Genomic DNA, 18,578 nt, shown 5'->3' on the forward strand with positions numbered 1-18,578 from the left:
TGTAAACAAATGAAAACACTAGCAGTATTTTAATAACACTTGTAATGTAAGGAACATTATGGGCTAGATGGAAAGTTACAAAACATGGATTGTGGAATAATATGCAATTAAGATTGTGTACAATAGGAACAATGGAGGGGAACGTGGGAAGTCCAGAGAATTTGGAGAAATCTCTAAATATGGATATGTAATTTGGAGTGTTATAAATGAATATTTGTAAAATCAAATAAAAATTATTACAGAAAAATAAAAATCAAGATGTGACATTCTCCTTGTCTCTGAATTACCTTTTAAAGGTTGCGAGCTGGTCTCTGCGACAGATGCCAAGTGACCCAGGAGCTTGCGAAGAAGAAGCAACGCGAGTTTGGCAAGGCCCATTTCCAGAGCCTTCAGCACATCTTCATCCTCAGTAAGCGCAGAGGAAATCTGGTGTTTCCTCACAGTCAGAAAGAGCGATACACGGGAGTCGGGTCCATCTCTCTTTATTTAGTAAAGAATGGGTGGGACGTTGTCCTTGAAGCTTGGGTAGAGGGATGAAACATCGGGAGATGGTTGCAAAATGCCACCTGTGTATGCCCACTTCTGAGTGTTAGAAATCAGAGAATGCATCCAGCTTGACCTAATATAGAAACCTCTTCCTCTTCTCCGTTACAGGTAATGAAATGAACAAGGTGAGAGAGGAAAACAAGAGCCTGAAAGAAGAAATTAAGAGGCTCTGCGGCACAGAGTAGGTTTTTCACAACACATGTTTTTTTAAAAAATATATATATATTATTATAAATATCAATACATTACAAAAGCTGTACACACTTTACATTACATTACATACATTACATACAAAACACACATCACATATCTCACCCCTTCCACCTACCTACCCACAAAGACACCGACATACTGTGGTTATTGACTTCCAACCAGTCTCATTGTGTAATTTTGTCAGACTTTAATCTATGCACATTGCATATTGGTTATTATGTTTATCCTTTATGTGATTACTTCCTGTCTCTCGTCTAACTTTTCTCTTCCTCTCTTTCTCTCATCTAACTTCTCTGTTTATTAAATTTATTTATACTTCTGTCAGGAGATTTGTGTTTTCTATATAGGTTTTGAGATAATCATTAAATATTGACCAATCCTTGTTAACTCTTTGTGTGGTGTTTCCTCTTAATCTCCCAGATAATTTTGCGAGCTGTGCGTATTTTTTCTATCATTTTTTCTATCAATCATTTTTTCTAACCAGTCAGTTTTCGTGGGAATATTGTTACTTTTCCCATTTTTGGCTATTAGCGTCCTCACTATGGTGGTCACGTACATAAATATAGGTCAGGCAGTTTTTGTAATTTCTCATGGCATAATACCAAGTAAAAAAGCCTCAGGTTTATTGTTGAATGAAAACGTAAACATTTTTTAAAATTTTATTATAAATAACCTCCCAGAATTCTCTTTTTTCTTGCACTCCCACCACATGTGGATAAACGTGTCTATTCCTTCTTTACACCTCCAACAAGTATTTGTGTTCTTCTTATATATCATTGCCAATTTGACTGGGGTTAAATACCACCTGTATTGCATTTTCAGTAAGTTTTCTCTTAAATTATAACACAGAGTGAATCATCTTCACAACACATTTAAAGCAGTATCGTATCACTTTGAAACAGTTGTGGCTTCCCCCCAAGAAGCCCAGGCACAGCTTCCTCCTTGCAACGTGTCCATTTATTAAATAAATAAAACAATAGCTCATACCTCTGCACCATGAACCTATCACCAGGCCGTGACAACAGAAGATTTCACCTGAAGTCCGTTAGAGTTAGCTGGACAGCATTATAGAGCACAGAAGTGCATTTTTTTTTTTTTTTTTTGCACAGAACCTCTGCTATTGAAGGTAACCATAGCGACCAGCAGGTGGAGCTTTTGCATTACTTACGAATTCCTGGGAGCTGCAGTGATGGGAATGAGGAGAGAAGTTTGACTAGCTGCCATTTCCGTCGTGTCCCTGTTTTTTATTGCAACGGATAATTTTGAACAATTATCCTAAGCTGCCTTGTCAAGGAGAGATGATAACTGATGAAAAGTGGGCTATAAATGCTATAGGTAAAGATTAAGACTTGTTGTTGTTTAGTCGTTTAGTTGTGTCCGACTCTTCATGACTCCATGGACCAGAGCATGCCAGGCACTCCTGTCTTCTACTGCCTCCCGCAGTTTGGTCAAACTCATGCTGGTAGCTTCAAGAACACTGTCCAGCCATCTCGTCCTCTGTCGTCCCCTTCTCCTTGTGCCCTCCATCTTTCCCAACATCAGGGTCTTTTCCAGGGAGTCTTCTCTACTCATGAGGTGGCCAAAGTATTGGAGCCTCAGCTTCAGGATCTGTCCTTCCAGTGAGCACTCAGGGCTGATCTCCATAAGAATGGAGAGGTTTGATCTTCTTGCAGTCCATGGGACTCTCAAGAGTCTCCTCCAGCACCATAATTAAAAATCATCAATTCTTCAGTGATTAAGATTAAGACAGGCATCCCCAAATTTGGCCCTCCAGATGTTTTGTGACTACGATTCCCATCATCCTGACCACTGGGTCCTGTTAGCTAGGGGTGAGGGGAGTTGTAGTCCCAAAACATCTGGAGGGCCAAGTTTGGGGGTGCCTGGATTAAGAGGATTCTAGCGTTCACTCCTCATGCAAATGGTGCAATTCAGCCTGCATCCCTGCTGTAGTTTCTTTTTTTTATTCTTTTCCTTTGTGCTTCCACAGGGACAGACAGAAGCCTCTGAGAGGGTCGTCAAGAGAAGGGAGCTCCAACCCCAACTCCCCGCTGCCCTTGATCTCCACACAGAGCAGGAAATCCAGCGCTGAGAAATCCACAAGCCGAGAAGCAGAAGACGAGTATGACGAACCGTTCGGCCGTCCGCTGGCAGGAGGCATGTTCTCCTGGGGCTGGCCCCAGTTTGCTCTGTGGCAGGGCTAGGGAACCCTTCTAGGCCCAGGGCAGAATTGCCCTCGTAGGCAACCTCCTGAGGTGTTTAGCAATGGGTGTTGGCACCCATTGGAACTGGTAAAGCATAAGGCAGAGAGGTCAACAGTAAGTGGAGTCAAAGCAATGACAGACTAATAATAAGAATACGAATACGAATACGAATACGAATACGAATACGAATACGAATACGAATACGAATACGAATACGAATACGAATACGAATACGAATAAGAATAAGAATAAGAATAAGAATAAGAATATATTATTTATATCCCGCCCATCTGGCTGGGTTTCCCCAGCCACTCTGGGCAGCTCTCAATATTAAAAACATGATAAAACATCAAATATTAAAAACTTTCTAAAAGTCAGAAAGATATTTATTTTCTGGACATCTGGTGGGAGGACATTCCACAGGGCGGGCGCCACCACCGAGAAGGCCCTCTTCCTGGTTCCTTGTAGCTTCACTTCTTGCAGTGAGGGAACCACCAGAAAGCCCTCGGAGCTGGACCTCAGTGTCCGGGCAGAACGATGGGGGGGGGTGGAGATGTTCCTCCAGGTATACTGAGCAGACTCATTCTCATTTTGTCTCCATCCTCTTCCCTGCTGAGGTCTTTAAGGGCAACACTGAGTTAGAAGAAGTTGGCAGCCACTGGTGCTCCCTAGACTGCATGTCAGTAAGAAGGCAGGCAGGCAGGGGCTGGTTGAGGTTGGTGGGGCAATGTGCCATTTGCCGTAATGGACCAGCCTCCACTGAGCACTGCTCAGGCCCTGCTTGTAGACTTCCTGTGGGCATTTTGTTGGCCACCATGAAAACAGATTGCTGGACTAGATGGACTTTGGCTCTTAAGTTCTGAGGGTGGCAGACCAGAATTGGATGGGTCCTCTGGATTCAAAAATATGGCCCACGTTGGGCAAAGGTTTCAGGCAATGCAGGGGACTGAACTAGACAGCCCTCATGATTGCTTCCAACTCACGAACCTATGGTTCTTTGAAACATCCGGTCCTCTCTTTCCTTCTTCCAGATCAGTCTCCAGGACAGAGAAGCTCCCCAAATAGCAGGGTCTCTCCGAACATCCTTCTCCAGGGAGAACGTGCTGTGGAGATGGTAAGCATTTCCCTAGTTCACTTGTTATCCTCTATCTTTCCGAAACCAGAAGAAAGAGGAAGGCAATGGATGAAGCAAGGCTGTTGAGACCCATTTGAAGGGCACAGGCCTGTTTCCAGCTCCAGAGGCCTTGATAGCTGTTGTAAACAAAATCTACCCTTTTTTCCCCTATGGGGTATCCAAGAGCCTGTATAGAGTTCTTATGTGGGTTCCTTATTGATAGGAGAAAATAACAGAGGCCAACCAGAGAATATTGAGAAGCAAAGCAGCTAGTAAGCCTGATCTTTATTGAACTGTTGCAACAGGGTGCTCCCCTCACGCGCAGGAGAGGAGGAGGACCCCCAAACAAAGGTCTGTCTTATATAGACATTTTAAATTCCCTGCCCTGGAGCTCAAGACCACCCCTCCATACATCATACATACATCACAGAAGGGGTGTAACCCAAGACCACCCCCCACAAACATCATACCTACATCACAGAAAAGGTGGTCTACAACAGAAATCTGAATGTTGTTGTTTTTCCTGTCTGCCAGGTTATCTGATAATGCCTTATCTGATTGACTTTCCTGGGAGTCTTTCACCCTTTGAGATGGTGATTTCCCAATTCCTGAGACAATGGGAAGGTTCCCTCACCCCCTCCCTCCTTGCAGAGCAAACATTTGGTCAGTCTGGGAGTCAAAATGGTTTCAGGGCGGTCTTCCTGTGCTGATCAATGTACATGCTTGGTTGGTACATTGATGAACATTTATTATATATATAAGACCTTAAATTTTATTATTACACAGCCTCATGCTACTTTTTGAGCCTGGAATGTGGGATCGGACTTGCAAAGTGGCGCGGCATGAGGAGAAAAATGCGCCCTAAAAAAAAAATGTACCCAGGGCCATGGCCCACCTACGCTACGCCTCTGGCCCTGCCTCTTGAAAATGTTAAACGAGACTTCCCCACTCCCTTCAGCCTCCCCTTTTTGCCTCCTTCCCCCAGACAATGCAGGCTTGAAATAATGCAACAAAGCCTTTCTCCTCTTCCTGTCTCCCCTCTGTTATTAGTATTCTTCTCAGAGGATAGCCAACCAGTTGCACGGAACAATTGCGTTACTGAGGCCCAGCTCGAGATCCTGCTCTCAGGAAAGGGATTGCCCAGGAAGTCCCATCCTACCCCCTGCGAGTGAAACGCCCCCACCCCCAGCATCTGATCGAATTCCCAGCTTTGAAGCGTAAGTAAGAACTCAAGAAACGGCCTTGGTCCAGTATATCTGAAGGAGCATCTCCACCCCCATTGTTCTACCCGGACACTGAGGTCCATCTCTGAGGGCCTTCTGGCGCTTCCCTCACTGCGAGAAGCCAAGTTACAGGGAACCTGGCAGAGGGCCTTCTCGGTAGTGGCACCCACCCTGTAGAACACCCTCCCAGCAGATGTCAAAGAGAACAACTACCAGTTTTAGACGACATCTGAAGGCAGCCCTGTTTAGGGAAGCTTTTAATGTTTGATGCATTACTTTATTTTAATATTGTGTTGGAAGTCGCCCGGAGTGGCTGGGGAAACCCAGCCAGATGGGTGGGGTATAAATATATTATTATTATTATTATTATTATCATCATCATCATCATCATCATCAGGAGCAGTCTGGGGTGTGTGAGCTACAAGAGCCTGCCTGGTCTCTTCAAGAATATCCCAGGCCTCTCCCTTGCATTTTCAACTTTCATTTGAAGGGGTGGGAAACCAAGTTTCTAGATCCTTTGCTTATGGTGGCATACAGAAAAAGTGATCACCAGGGTAAAGAGGGACACATCCTTGCCGCTGGCTTGCAGAGGGAGAAAAGGAGGACAAATCACCATGTGAAACAGCTTTTAGATCTAGATTCCAGTATAGAGCAACAGCCCACACATCTTATTGAAGTGCTTGCAATGGGATGTGTGCCGTATGTTGAAACGTGACCAGTGAATTCAGGTCCCACACAGGTGTCGGTAATGTAACTGGTTTATTATCAGGGTTATATACAGATTTCTAGCATGGCTTCTATTACAGGCCTGCAGCAGGATTTCTCCCAGGACAAAACAAAGGTGAGAGAGGAGTCAGGAGACTAGATGTTGTTAAAGGAACAATGTGCTGTAAGTTCACTACATCTGAACGTAGCATAGCATGGTGAATCAGGAGCACTTAGATGATGGCTTCACCACCTCGACCTTCTGTCCAGGTTGACCAAAACAAAGTCACTCACTATGGAGTCTAGAGTCATAGAATTGTTGAATTGGAAAGGACCCAAAGCATCATCTAGTCTAATCCCCAACAGTGCAGGATAATAAATGGAAAGTGAGCACCCTGCTGAAATGCAGCCTGAGCCATTTGAAGTTATGGTTCCCAATATAGCACTAAAACTCTTGTTCTATCAGTGCGAGGGTTGCTGTTTGTGCAATGGAACGTTCTCCCCCATGCCTCCCCTAAAGCTGTTTAGGGGTTCTCCCAACTGTCTGCAGCAGATTTGGGAAGTGGGGTACATGTGGGTTTGGTACATGTGGGGAAAGGAGAAGAGGGGAAGTCTCACTGCATAACCAGAAGTCCTTCCACTAATGGGACACGTTAGGGCTGGCTCTGTGATGAGACAGAGGGAAGCAGCTACTTCAGGCAGCAGGAGCTGAGGGGCAGGAAGAGCTGTGGGTACCATGTTTTGTACCCCCTAATCTACCTGGCTGCCCTCAAGCACAGTGGAAGATACTTTCCTTCCACCAGTATTGAGGTAAGACTCAGCTGCCAATCCAATTGGCTTCTGTATGTGCCTTGGGGAAGGGCACCATCTTGTCTTTTGCCTCAGGCAGCAAAACATCTTCATCCGGCCCTGACAGTAGTTGAATACTACCCTGCGACTCTTGGCAGATTTTTGAGTAGTGTTGATGACAGTCATGCTTTATTTCAGTTATTTAAGAGCCAGCAAATCGGACTGCCGGGAACTTGCTTCATCTTACAAGGCTCTGAAGTTTGCCACCAGAAAGGAGCAACCCTTCCTCCCTGGCCAACACTTTGCCTTGCACCATCTTGGGCTCCAGAGTAACTCCAGCAGCAGGGAAAGTGGTTTCCCTCACCGCTTACTAATGGCCAGAGAGGCAGAAGGCAGAATGAAGTCACAAGACGACTGGGAAGACCAAGCTGCCATCTTCGATCTCCCTGGCGCTATGGTGTACACGAAGGACCGCCATTTGGAGAATAGACTCCAGTTTCTTAATCATCAAGCGAAGCTCCGTTATTTATTGATGCAACAGCAGGAATGCAATGCCAAGATGGAGGACGGATTAGATCGCGCCGAGCGTCGATCGCCTTCCCCACTGCTGAGGGCAGGCAAGGAGTGCAAAAAGGAAAGGTCCAGTTCGGGAGACTCTAGTGAGGGAACGCTAGGGAGATTTCTCTTGATCGACAGGGAGGAACTGGAGCAAGCAGAGAAGGCAGACGTCATGAGGGAGTATCTCACAGAAGTACCCCTAGACCTATCAGATTATGGAAGAGGAAGAGAGAAACTGAAGGCAGCCAACTCGCAACCGTCCTCCGGGGAAGAGGAGCCTGGAAGTCCGATTAAAAGGTCAGCTGAAGACCCCGTCCTTCATAAAAGTGATTTGTCCACCTGGCTCCATGCAGCTGAACGTCTCCACAGGGGCAAAGAGTCAGAGCAGCTCAGCGTGGGAGCCAAGGAGAACCTCGCAGCATCTCTGGTAAGAGAAAATGCTCCAAGAGTTCTTCTGTTAGGCTGTTTCTGAACTGTCACTTCTGTTTATAAACAAAACCATTTTCCATTTATGTTTTTTATACCACTTTTATCCTTTGCAATGTTTTTGCCCTCCTACCAGTCCTACGGCCTAGGACAACAGTTAGGCAAGAGCCTCTTTGATTTGGACAGCAGCAAATCACCTTGTTCGCCATTGAGGATGGCTGGATGGATGAATAGATGGATGGATTTATATGCCGCTTAATGCCAAAACAGGCTTCTGAGTGTTTACAAGTATAGAAACCAATTACACAAGCAATAAAACATACGCATCCATAAATAAAATGCAACAATCAAATGGCACAACAAAATACTTGCCAGCCAATCCCACTCCTGTATTGTACGTATGTGTGAATACACTTGTCCATGCATGGGCTCCTTCTGACCTTGAAACAAGCGGCTATACATCTGGTGGAGAGTCAGCTGCCTCAAGGCCTTCTTGCCCCCAGTCCTCCACACATTTTACCTGTTTAGTATATCTGCAAAGGGCTAAGACGAATGTGGCATGCAGATGTTTTGCACATTATGTGTTTAAAGTGTAGATGACATAGTCACATCTTTAAATACACACATGAACAGTCAGATCCGATCAGAGTCTCACCATATGTGTGTAAAGGTGCTTAAAGATGCGGGTACATTATCCACACTTCATGGGTCCACTTCAGGAAACATCTGTCTGCTGCATCAGTCATGTCACCTTTGACTGAACATGAGCATCATTCACTTCATATGCGCTTGTGGGAGCTGTATCCAATGTAAAAGCAGACCTATTGAGATTAATGGGTGTGACTAACTAAAGTCCATAAATTTCAGTGGGTCTTGTCTGAGCTGGACACAACTCATGATTCATATTCTGTGAATCCGATATGATTCTCTCTTACAGTGATGCTTGTGTTTAGCAGGACTTGAACAGAGGTCTCATGAACATACGAGCTACCTTACACTGCTGGCATATATAGCCAAGTAGTGTACAGTGGTACCTCGGGTTAAGTACTTAATTCATTCCAGAGGTCCGTTCTTAACCTGAAACTGTTCTTAACCTGAAGCACCATTTTAGCTAATGGGGCCTCCTGCTGCGCCGCCAGAGCACAATTTCTGTTCTCATCCTGAAGCAAAGTTTTTAACCCGAGGTGCTATTTCTGGGTTAGTGGAGTCTGTAACCTGAAGTGTATGTAACCTGAAGTGTATGTAACCCGAGGTACCACTGTATATTCTGACTCACTGCAGTTCTCCAACACTTAAGAGAGGGGTCACTCCAGCCCCACCAAGGTGCCTTTTGGTGAAAAATGAACCCCAGACCTCCTACATGCAAGATTTGTGCTCTACCACTCAATTACATCCTTTCCCCATCTCATCAAGAAGGAAGGCTAGTCATGTGTGATGTTCCATGGAGGCTGTTTTGGTCCATGGAGATACTCACCACAAGCACAGTTGATCACCCCAGCTGTGCTGGAGGTGGGTAAGCAGGGGAACATAAGATCAGCACCTTGGAGAGGTGTTCTGTAGCTGAGGCAGGACATACATGTGGACTCAGAAGAGTCCGGAGAAACCAACAGATCTTGATAGGCTAGGCTAGCTATTCATTGACTAGAAACTCCTAAAAGCTCTCCGGAGCCTGTGGTCCAATTATCAGAGTCTGGTGGCAGAGATCCCTCCTTTTGCGCTACAGCTCCACATATGACAGTCCATGAAATACACCCGTCTCCTTACAGCTGCAGATGTTGGAGGAATCTGCCTTTGAGGATTCCTGGTCTGTGGCCATGATGGAGGCTGGGTGTTATTGGTGTGAGTGTGTTTGTGTTGAGCTGCTATATTTCTGGCCACAAACATCTGTCTGTGACTTCTGCAGATCTCTTCATTACAAGAACTTCCCACGTACAAGCCGGCGTCTTGTGACGCCACAGCCGATTCAGAGACAAAGGTGCCTTTTGAAGCAGAGAAGCAGAAAATGGACCAGCCAGGTAACCTGCACTTTCAGAGAGACAGTGATAGGGAACAACATTTCTCTTGGTAGGTTGTAGGGTTTTTCTAAGTTAGCAGGCCCCAGGTGCATGAAGCACGCCCTCATCTTTTCAGACAGACAGACTCCAACAACAACATCGGCACCATGATTTGCTCGCTGGGAGATTAGACGGTGTTAACTATTTAAAGGTAAAGGGGTAAAGGGACCCCTGACCATTAGGTCCAGTCGTGACCAACTCTGGGGTTGCAGCGCTCATCTTGCTTTATTGGCCGAGCTTCCGGGTCATGTGGCCAGAATGACTAAGCCGCTTCTGGTGAACCAGAGCAGCGCACGGAAACGCCGTTTACCTTCCTGCCAAAGTGGTACCTATTTATCTACTTGCACTTTGACGTGCTTTCAAACTGCTAGGTTGGCAGGAGCTGGGACCGAGCAATGGGAGCTCACAATGGGGATTCGAACCGCCAACCTTCTGAACGGCAAGTCCAAGCGGCACAGTGGTTTAACCCACAGCGCCACCCGCGTCCCTGTTAACTATTTAGTTAGCATTTAATTTCAACTTGTTTGTGAGGACACTGGATGAGGTTGCATCAAAGCAAGTGTTATCCTACACTTTGCCATGCATTTTCCCGACACTTTCCTTATCGCCAAAAGTCTGGTCTTTTGGGGGAAGTGTGTTTCCTGCCCAATACCTCCAAATCAACTGTAACTGCCCAACCTGAATTTGCCTGTATGTGACTGAATCCCACCCAAAAATAGAGACAAACTGGAAGCGCCATTAGCCTTTAAGGTGCCACAAGACTCTATTTCTGTGGTTGCTGTAACAGACTGACACAGCTACCATTTCTTTCAACAAGAAATGTAGACATCCCTTGTTGACCAAACCACTCTTACATCAAACTGCACTCCAAAGCTTGAGAAACATTTCCCCTAATGGTTGTAATTAATCCTCTCAGTAGCAACGTCTAAGTTCTGTGGCTTCCGAAGAAACTTCTATTGCTCAACTGGTAGTTTCACTCCTTATATCCAGGACGACTGCATTGTTTGAACACACTGTGCCTCCAATTTAAGTAAACTTTGATTATAACAGACAGTAGGTCTTTGTGCTCAACCGAAACCTCCAGCACCCTGTAAGGCTTTTCGGACAACAAGACCAGAAACTTCTCACTTTAGCCTGTGGCCATATCAACCCAAGCAAGCCCCACCTGCTCAAATTATTTGTTCACCTAGATCAGTATTGTCTGCTGTGATTGACAGCAGCTCTCCAAAGTCTCAGGCATTTGCCTCCTGGTCTTTTTACCTGGAGATTTCAGATATTTAACCTACGACTTCCTGCATGCAGACCAGTGAGATATGGACACACGATAGGAAGTTGCAAAGGGAATGATCCCTGATTCAAGACAATGAGGAAATCACAAGCTTTTCCTAATTATAGCCCCCACAGGAAAATCCCCATTTTTTAAATTTTCTCTACATCTGTGAGGACTAGAAACTTGACCCTTCCCCACTCCTTCTTGGTGCTGCAGTAAAATGATTGATTGGCCCTCCTATTGTATGAGGGGAGAAAGCACTATTCCTATATCAACAACAACAACAATAAAAGTCACATCCGTAATTTCAACTTTACTGGCTGAGCTGGAAAGTAGAGTTGGCTTCTATGGCTTGATTTTGAGAAGCTCTAGCCCGGACCAGAGAATCAGGATTTTTGTGCTAGTGGGAAAGTTTTTGTTTTGTTTTTTAAAGGCAGCTGTGTGCTGATTTGCATATAAGGAGATCAGATCAAGGGAGAAGGATCTCTCAATTGATTGACAGCTGGGTGGGGTGGGAACACACACACACAGAGGTTTTGTTTGCTTGTCATTTGAATATTGGTGTGGCTCCTCATCTGGAAACTGCAAGTCCTCCAACATCTGATCTTTCATCTGCCATTGTTTCCTTTAGGCAACGGAGATTCTGAGTCGGTCAATGAAGAATCTGAGGAGCCCAATACATCCGATAGCGAGGTTTGTTCCCTTTTGTGTATTTGCTCATCATCCCACACATACACCTGTCTCCCCCCCCCCAAACACACACACCAAGTAGAGTCTACCTTCTGGCTAAGCACAACCCATTCTCAGTGTGGGACTCATTTAGGAGGCAACTGGGCAGCACTGGGTTTACTTGGCTGAATATGCCCACCTGTCATTCAGCTGATGTCACAATGACTATTTTTCGCTTGCACAGTTTGAAATCAAACCGTGCAGGCAAGGCGCGGTGTAATGCAAGACCCAAAGAATCAGCTGTTATCGGCGCTTGCAAAGTACCATACTTTTCCGTGTATAAGACTAGGGTTTGTTTACTAAAAAAATAATGTTTAAAAAGGGGGGTAGTCTTATACACGGAGGCAATCTCCCCCATTTTCTAAATTTTGAGTCCCCAAAAATAGGGGGCGTCTTAAACATGGTGGCGTGTTATACAAAGAAAAATACGGTACATCAAAGCAGCTAGAGTGGTGACTGGGAGCGGCCACCGAGGCCATATAACACTGGTCCTGGAAGACCTACATTGGCTCCCAGTACGTTTCCAAGCACAATTCAAAGTGTTGGTGCTGACCTTGAAAGCCCTAAACGGCCTCGACCCAGTATACCTGAAGGAGCGTCTCCATCCCCACCGTTCAGCCTGGACACTGAGGTCCAGCTCTGAGGGCCTTCTGGCAATTCCCTCACTGCGAGAAGTGAGGTTACAGGAAACCAGGCAGAGGGCCTTCTTGGTAGTGGCACCCACCCTGTGGAATGCCCTCCCATCAAATGTTAAGGAAATAAACAACCTTTTAGAAGACACCTGAGGGCAGCCCTGTTTAGGGAAGTTTTTAATGTTTGATGTGTTTGTGTTTTTAATATTCTGTTGGGAGCCACCCAGAGTGGCTGGGGAAACCCAGCCAGATGGGCGGGGTATAAATAATAAATTATTATTATTATCATCATCATCATCATCACATGGCTTTGAAGCCACCGCTGATCTGCAAACCCCTTTTGGTCCAGCCATACCTTTACCCAGCCTGGTGTCATATATGACATTAGGTTGAAGACAAAACTGCCTCATAGTTTAAATGGGGAGGGCTGATGGGTCTCATTAACCCCACAAACAAGAGATTTCCCCACTTTTGAGAACCTTTGGCAATGCTAATCAAACCTTATGCTCTCAACTAAGTCAAGAGAAGCCACTAGAGAAAGGGGGCTCCATATGGTGTGCCAGGATCCTGCTCCAATGTCGCACGTGGGCAGACAAGTGTGGTGACAAAGTGGGCAGCTCATGAGATGCATGGCCTTATGAGATTCAGCTGGGCTGCAAGCTGGCCCAATCATTAGGCAGAGTGAAGCAACTGCCTCAGGTGGCAGATTCTGGTGGACATTTGAGTATTTCCCCCAAGGCATTCCTGCCAAGCCCCTTGTCCATTCCTCTGGGCTGGAGGACAGAGATTTGTGCTGCATCTGACCTGCCCTGTGCCCCCTATGCTAGCCAGCTGGCATCAGCTGCAGTGGGAGACACTGCCCCATTGCCAGTGTTCCAGTCAGATTCATCTGTCAGCCCAGCTGGCTTCTGTATGTGCAGTGGGGAGCACCAAACGTTTGCCCTCTGCCCCAGGCAGCAGAATGTATTCGGCTGTCCCTTCTAAATCAGTCCCATCAATCACTAAAAGGAAGACTTGCAACAGAGTGGTTGGAAGGAATGGAAGCTGTCTTTCCAAAGCTGAGTTTCTCAACTGGTAGAGCATGAGACTAAATCTCAGGGCTGTGAGTTTGAGCCCCACATTGGGCAAAAGATTCCTGCATTGCAGGGGGCTGGACTAGATGATCCTTGTGGTCCCTTCCAACTCTATGATTCAAGTTATGACCTTAATCCTAATATAGCCAGGATAGCTAACTAGCAAGGCCAATGGTAAGGGCATCACTCTGGCTAATCATACACTGTTCACCTAGAATGACCTATGAAAGGACTTGACTTTAATCCAAAATGAGCTGTGTTTCACTTGTAGGCAGGGTTGAAAGAGTGTCTTGTTTGCGGAATACAGAAGGAGGAAAAGAATTTTTCCGATCAGACCTGATTTTTGAGTGCAAAACTTGAGCACAACTGAAGGGGAAAAGGTGGGGTTCCCATATGCTACGGGACATTTAACTTGCACATCTGCAACTCATGTCTGAATAATTTCCCCCTAATAGGTGATTGGCACTTGTGATGATGAAAGCCTCCAAGCAGCTCCCGTGAAAGAAAAATATTGTTGCACAACTGAGATCACCCAGAGATCGCAAAAGAAGCGGAAAAGGGGACACAATTTGCTGACAAAGGGTACAAACAGGGGGTTCAGAATCATGTATTGTGAGATACAGTCATACCTCGGGTTATAGACGCTTCAGGTTGTGTTTTTTTGGGTTACGGACCACCAAAGCCTGGAAGTACCGGAACAGGTTACTTCCAGGTTTTGGCAGTTGCCATGCGCAGAAGCGCTAAATCACGCTTTGCGCATGTGCAGAAGCACCGAATCACAACTCGCGCATGCACAGATGCGCAGCTGTGGGTTGTGAACACTGCGGGTTGCGAACGCTGCAGATTGCGAACGTGCATCCCACACGGATCATGTTCGCAACCCGAGCGTCCACTGTATACTATTTTTCATGTCTTACATAACACTGCACCTGTTTACTTAGGCCACATTCACATTTAAATTGCCTGTGTTGCCACTTGTTACTTTGTTCGGAGACCCCTATCCCCCTCACAGAGCTATGATTTCCAGAGTAGTTTAGCAATCCATCCCTCTTCACAGAGCTATCTCTGAGAATTGTAGCTCTGAGGGGCGAATAGAGGCTTCCTAAGAACTTTCAGCGCCTTTAACAGCTCCCAGAATTCTTGGGGGGAAGGCAGTTTAAAATGGCACCATGGCGCTTTAAATGAATGTGGCCCCTGTCCACTGAACTTTGTTTGTTTTGGTGGCTCATTTGAGAAAAGAATGAGCTAGCTTTTCCTATGCACAGGCCAGGCACTCTCTTCTGCTCTCTGAATTCCAGGCTATGCAAATGTTTGTCCACAGCGATACAGTCCGCCGTGATAAGGAACGCAAGCAGGGAGGACTCGAGAGTCTGGGGGCCAGGCTGGCTTTCTGGCAAAGGGTTAGCCCAAGCCAACCTGGGAGGGAGAAGAGAGTAGGAGAAAGGCTTAGTAACACGTAAATTGAATAGGTGCACTAGGTACACAGTTCAGTGTTTGCTTAGCCTTTCCGGAGAAATGTTATTGACTTGCAGGGAATGCATTTTTCACAAACGGTGTTTATTGTTAAGCCCCATTCCCTGTAGAAGGGGAAACCTCTTAACAATGGAATGTGTTGTACTGGCATTTCCTGCAGGTGACAAAGTAGGAAATGGATAAAGGTTGGGCACTTGAAAAAGGGCGGAGGGGATAACCAACAACCCTCCCTTCCTCTTCACAGTTTAAATACTTTTCTCCATCCCCAAAGCGCTACCCCTGGCTCTGTTTGCGCAGTCAAAAAGTGTGTGCTTGGTTGTGTGTGTATGCGTGTGAGTTAGAGAGAGCAATGTTGACTGAGTATGTGAGAGAGATATTGTCAGCAAGGCAAGAGGGCTTGTTTGACAAGCTTCTGTTCCTATCACATTGCCTTTCTGACAGGTCTGATGAACCTGGACGCAAAATGTTGATAGCTCCTTTTTCTTGTTCTGTCAAAAGGCTCGGCCCTTCCCTTCAAAGGGCTGAGCTCAGAAGGGGTTAAAATTGCAAAGGGCAAGACAATGGTAGGCAGGGGTGGGGTGGGGTGGACACTGGTATTTTCAAATACCAGTGCTTGCAAATTTAATCCAGGCCTGCAAGCAGCTGCCCATCTCCCTTTACATTACCGCTCTCAAAGGTAGCAGGGGAACATGGGTGACGCTGTGGTCTAAACCACTTAGCCTCTTGGGCTTGCCGATCATAAGGTCGGCAATTCAAATCTGCACAACAGGATGAGCTCCCACTGCTCTGTCCCAGCTTCTGCCAACCTAGCAGTTCGAAAGCATACCAGTGCAAGTAGATAAATAGGTACCACTGCAGCAGGAAGGTGAACAGTGTTCCTGTGCACTCTGTTTTCCGTCGCAGTGTTCCATTGTACCAGCAGCAGTTTAGTCCTGCTGGCCACATGACCCGGAAAGCTGTCTGCAGACAAACGTCGACTCCCTCGGTCTGCAAGCAAGATGAGCGCTGCACCCAGAGTCACCTTTGGCTGGACTTAACCGTCCAAGGGTCCTTTTTTTTTTTTACTGCTCTCAATACAGCAGGTTCTTGAAATGCTGAATCCAGTGTCTGTGACCAGGATTAGGATTTAGGACAGAATTCTGCCCCAGCTTTTATAGAACCTGCATCAGCAACAAGGATAGCCGTTTGTGTTATTTTTTTCCCAACCAGGAAGAAAGAACACTGAAATTATGGCAACAGGGAAGGATGGAATGGAACCCAAGTCCAGCACCAGCAATCAGTCAGGTTGGACTAGGGGCTTGGAAGGGCCCCCAACCTAGCTGTGTCACCATTCATCACTCTCATTCCCTGTTTTGTTTTGTTTTGTGAGGGTGGCTCATCTTTGGCCCTGTGCCAAAAGTACCATGAAATCTGGCCCTCATGCAACCAAGTCATAGACAGGGAGCTGCTCATTTGTGTGACTCTTAACATTGGAACTGGGCGAGATGTTTTCAGGAAACCCGATCTTTAGACTCCACAAGCTGCTTCAACCAATACCTCTTCCCAGGGATTGGGAATGGTAGCTGTCTAAGGGAATGGGGGTCACCTAACATCTCCCAGACCCTTAATGAACTACAGTTTCCAGGATTCCTTGGGGGAAGCCATGACTCTTTAAAGTGCAATAGATCACTTGGTGATCTATTGCAATCGCTCTTTTGATCTACCTTTGGCCCACCTCTTCTATATGAGGTGCCAGAGACTGAAACAAAACTTGCCCAGTTCGTTATACCAGAATGCATTGCAAACCTGCTAACGCCTTTGTCTGTTTTGCTCTTCGCAGCCTTTAAGAAGCCTGTTCAAGGCCGGCGTAATGGCAAAGCAGCCCAGATCCTAGCCGACGTGCAAGAAGATCTAAAAGAAACAGCAAAGTGCAGCCCTGCTTCCAGCCACAATGAAGACGAAGAGACATAGCCCGAATGTGCTTTCTCGCTGGGGCAGATCCTACCACTTGAACTGGTGTCAGATATTTCTGCTGTGATATGAAGCCCTTCAGTGGCCAGTTATTCTCACTGACATCAACCAGGACAGCTCAAGCCTGCTCAGGTGCCATTGCTTCACATCCCTGACCAACAAGTGAATTCATGTGGACTAGTAACTTACTGACCGTCAAGGCACTCTGGAGAGCTTTATGAAATTCTTCAGTTAATTCTCTCGAGATTTTGGCAGTGAGGTGGTTTGTTCCGCTCGGCTATTCTGTGGTTCCTTTTGTCCAGGTTCCGCCAGTTCTCTGGCATTCAACCAGATTGGCCCTGCCATACCTTCGCTGTGATGCATTAAGTGTTGCATTAAGAGACAACTGCAACGTGAGGACAGAGAGACCATGTTCTGCATACAGAGGGTCCCAAATTCAGTCCCTTGCAATACCAGTTAGAATGATCAGGTCCTGGGGAATGATCCTGCCTGATATCTTGGAGGGCTGCTGCAAACCAGAGATGACAACGGTGAGCTACAGCAGACCTGGCAGCTTTCAGTGACTTGCAAAACATGGTATTTTGTTGCTTCTGTGGCCAATACAACCCATCCCTATGGTACCGTTGTCTTTTCTTCCTTTTATAAAATCAGCAACACTGCAGGGGCCTGGACATCAAATGTCCTGTAGCCTGTGGATCCACAAGGGGAGGGCTGTAGATCAGTGCCAGAGCAACTACTCTGAATCCAAAAGGTTCCAGGTTCAATCCCCAGCATCTCCAGGTGCGACTGGGAAGATCTTTTCCTGGAACACTAGACACCTGCTGAAATGCAGTGTAGACAATGCTAAACTGGATGGACCAATGTTCTGACTTCCTAGTCATACCCACCAACTGTCCCTATTTTCCCAGGACATTCCTGGAATCATAGAAGCCATCCCGGCTTCTGATTAAATCCCGGAATGTCCCGGGGATAAGCTGGCGCTTGCAGCCAGCGTTGGCACTTGCAGTGGTGTTGCTGACCCCCACGGCAGCACGACACCAAAAGACACACATCCCGATTTTCATCAGGGGAATGTTGGAGGGTAGGCTAGGTATCTGTCAGGCATCATTGGTGCGCTGCAAATCCCACCAAAAGGACTGGGGAAACAGCGGCAGAATAAGGTTGTCCTGCGAGGTGCAAGATAAGAATAAATGGGCTGAACTTTGAAAGCAGCTTTCCTTTGTCAAAAGGGTGTGTTGGGCCAAGATGGCGAAAGCATGGTTTGACGACTCCTGGAGAACTTCCCAAAGTGCATCTTATTTCAGATATTGTTGCACCTGTGATCCCCATACACACACATCAGAAGATGTCTCCACCCCCATCATTCTGCCCGGACGCTGAGGTCCAGCGCCGAGGGCCTTCTGGCGGTTCCCTCATTGCGAGAAGCAAAGCTACAGGGAACCAGGCAGAGGGCCTTCTCGGTAGTGGCGCCCGCCCTGTGGAACGCCCTTCCAGCAGATGTCAAAGCGATAAACAACTACCTGACATTCAGAAGACATCTTAAGGCAGCCCTGTTCAGGGAAGTTTTTAACGTGTGATATTTTACTGTATTTTGGGTTTCTATGGAAGCTGCCCAGAGTGGC

The 18,578-nt window shown here is 46.4% G+C and overlaps 1 protein-coding gene across 1 annotated transcript in view; it reads left to right on the plus strand.

The window, feature by feature from the left end:
- Positions 1-17,576, plus strand: part of RBBP8NL (RBBP8 N-terminal like) — a 36,287-nt gene extending 18,711 nt beyond the window's left edge. The window contains exons 5-14 of the mRNA XM_081868210.1: positions 297-409; positions 655-727; positions 2,747-2,913; positions 3,992-4,074; positions 5,125-5,291; positions 6,990-7,776; positions 9,679-9,790; positions 11,731-11,792; positions 13,989-14,115; positions 16,826-17,576. Of these exons, the coding sequence (XP_081724336.1) occupies positions 297-409; positions 655-727; positions 2,747-2,913; positions 3,992-4,074; positions 5,125-5,291; positions 6,990-7,776; positions 9,679-9,790; positions 11,731-11,792; positions 13,989-14,115; positions 16,826-16,956 (1,822 nt within the window). The 3' untranslated portion in view covers positions 16,957-17,576. The remainder of the gene's footprint in view (positions 1-296; positions 410-654; positions 728-2,746; positions 2,914-3,991; positions 4,075-5,124; positions 5,292-6,989; positions 7,777-9,678; positions 9,791-11,730; positions 11,793-13,988; positions 14,116-16,825) is intronic.
- The last annotated feature ends 1,002 nt before the right edge of the window (positions 17,577-18,578 follow it).

This window comes from Podarcis erhardii, assembly GCF_964252035.2.
Source record: "Podarcis erhardii genome assembly, chromosome: 6".
Classification (NCBI taxonomy): domain Eukaryota; kingdom Metazoa; phylum Chordata; class Lepidosauria; order Squamata; family Lacertidae; genus Podarcis; species Podarcis erhardii.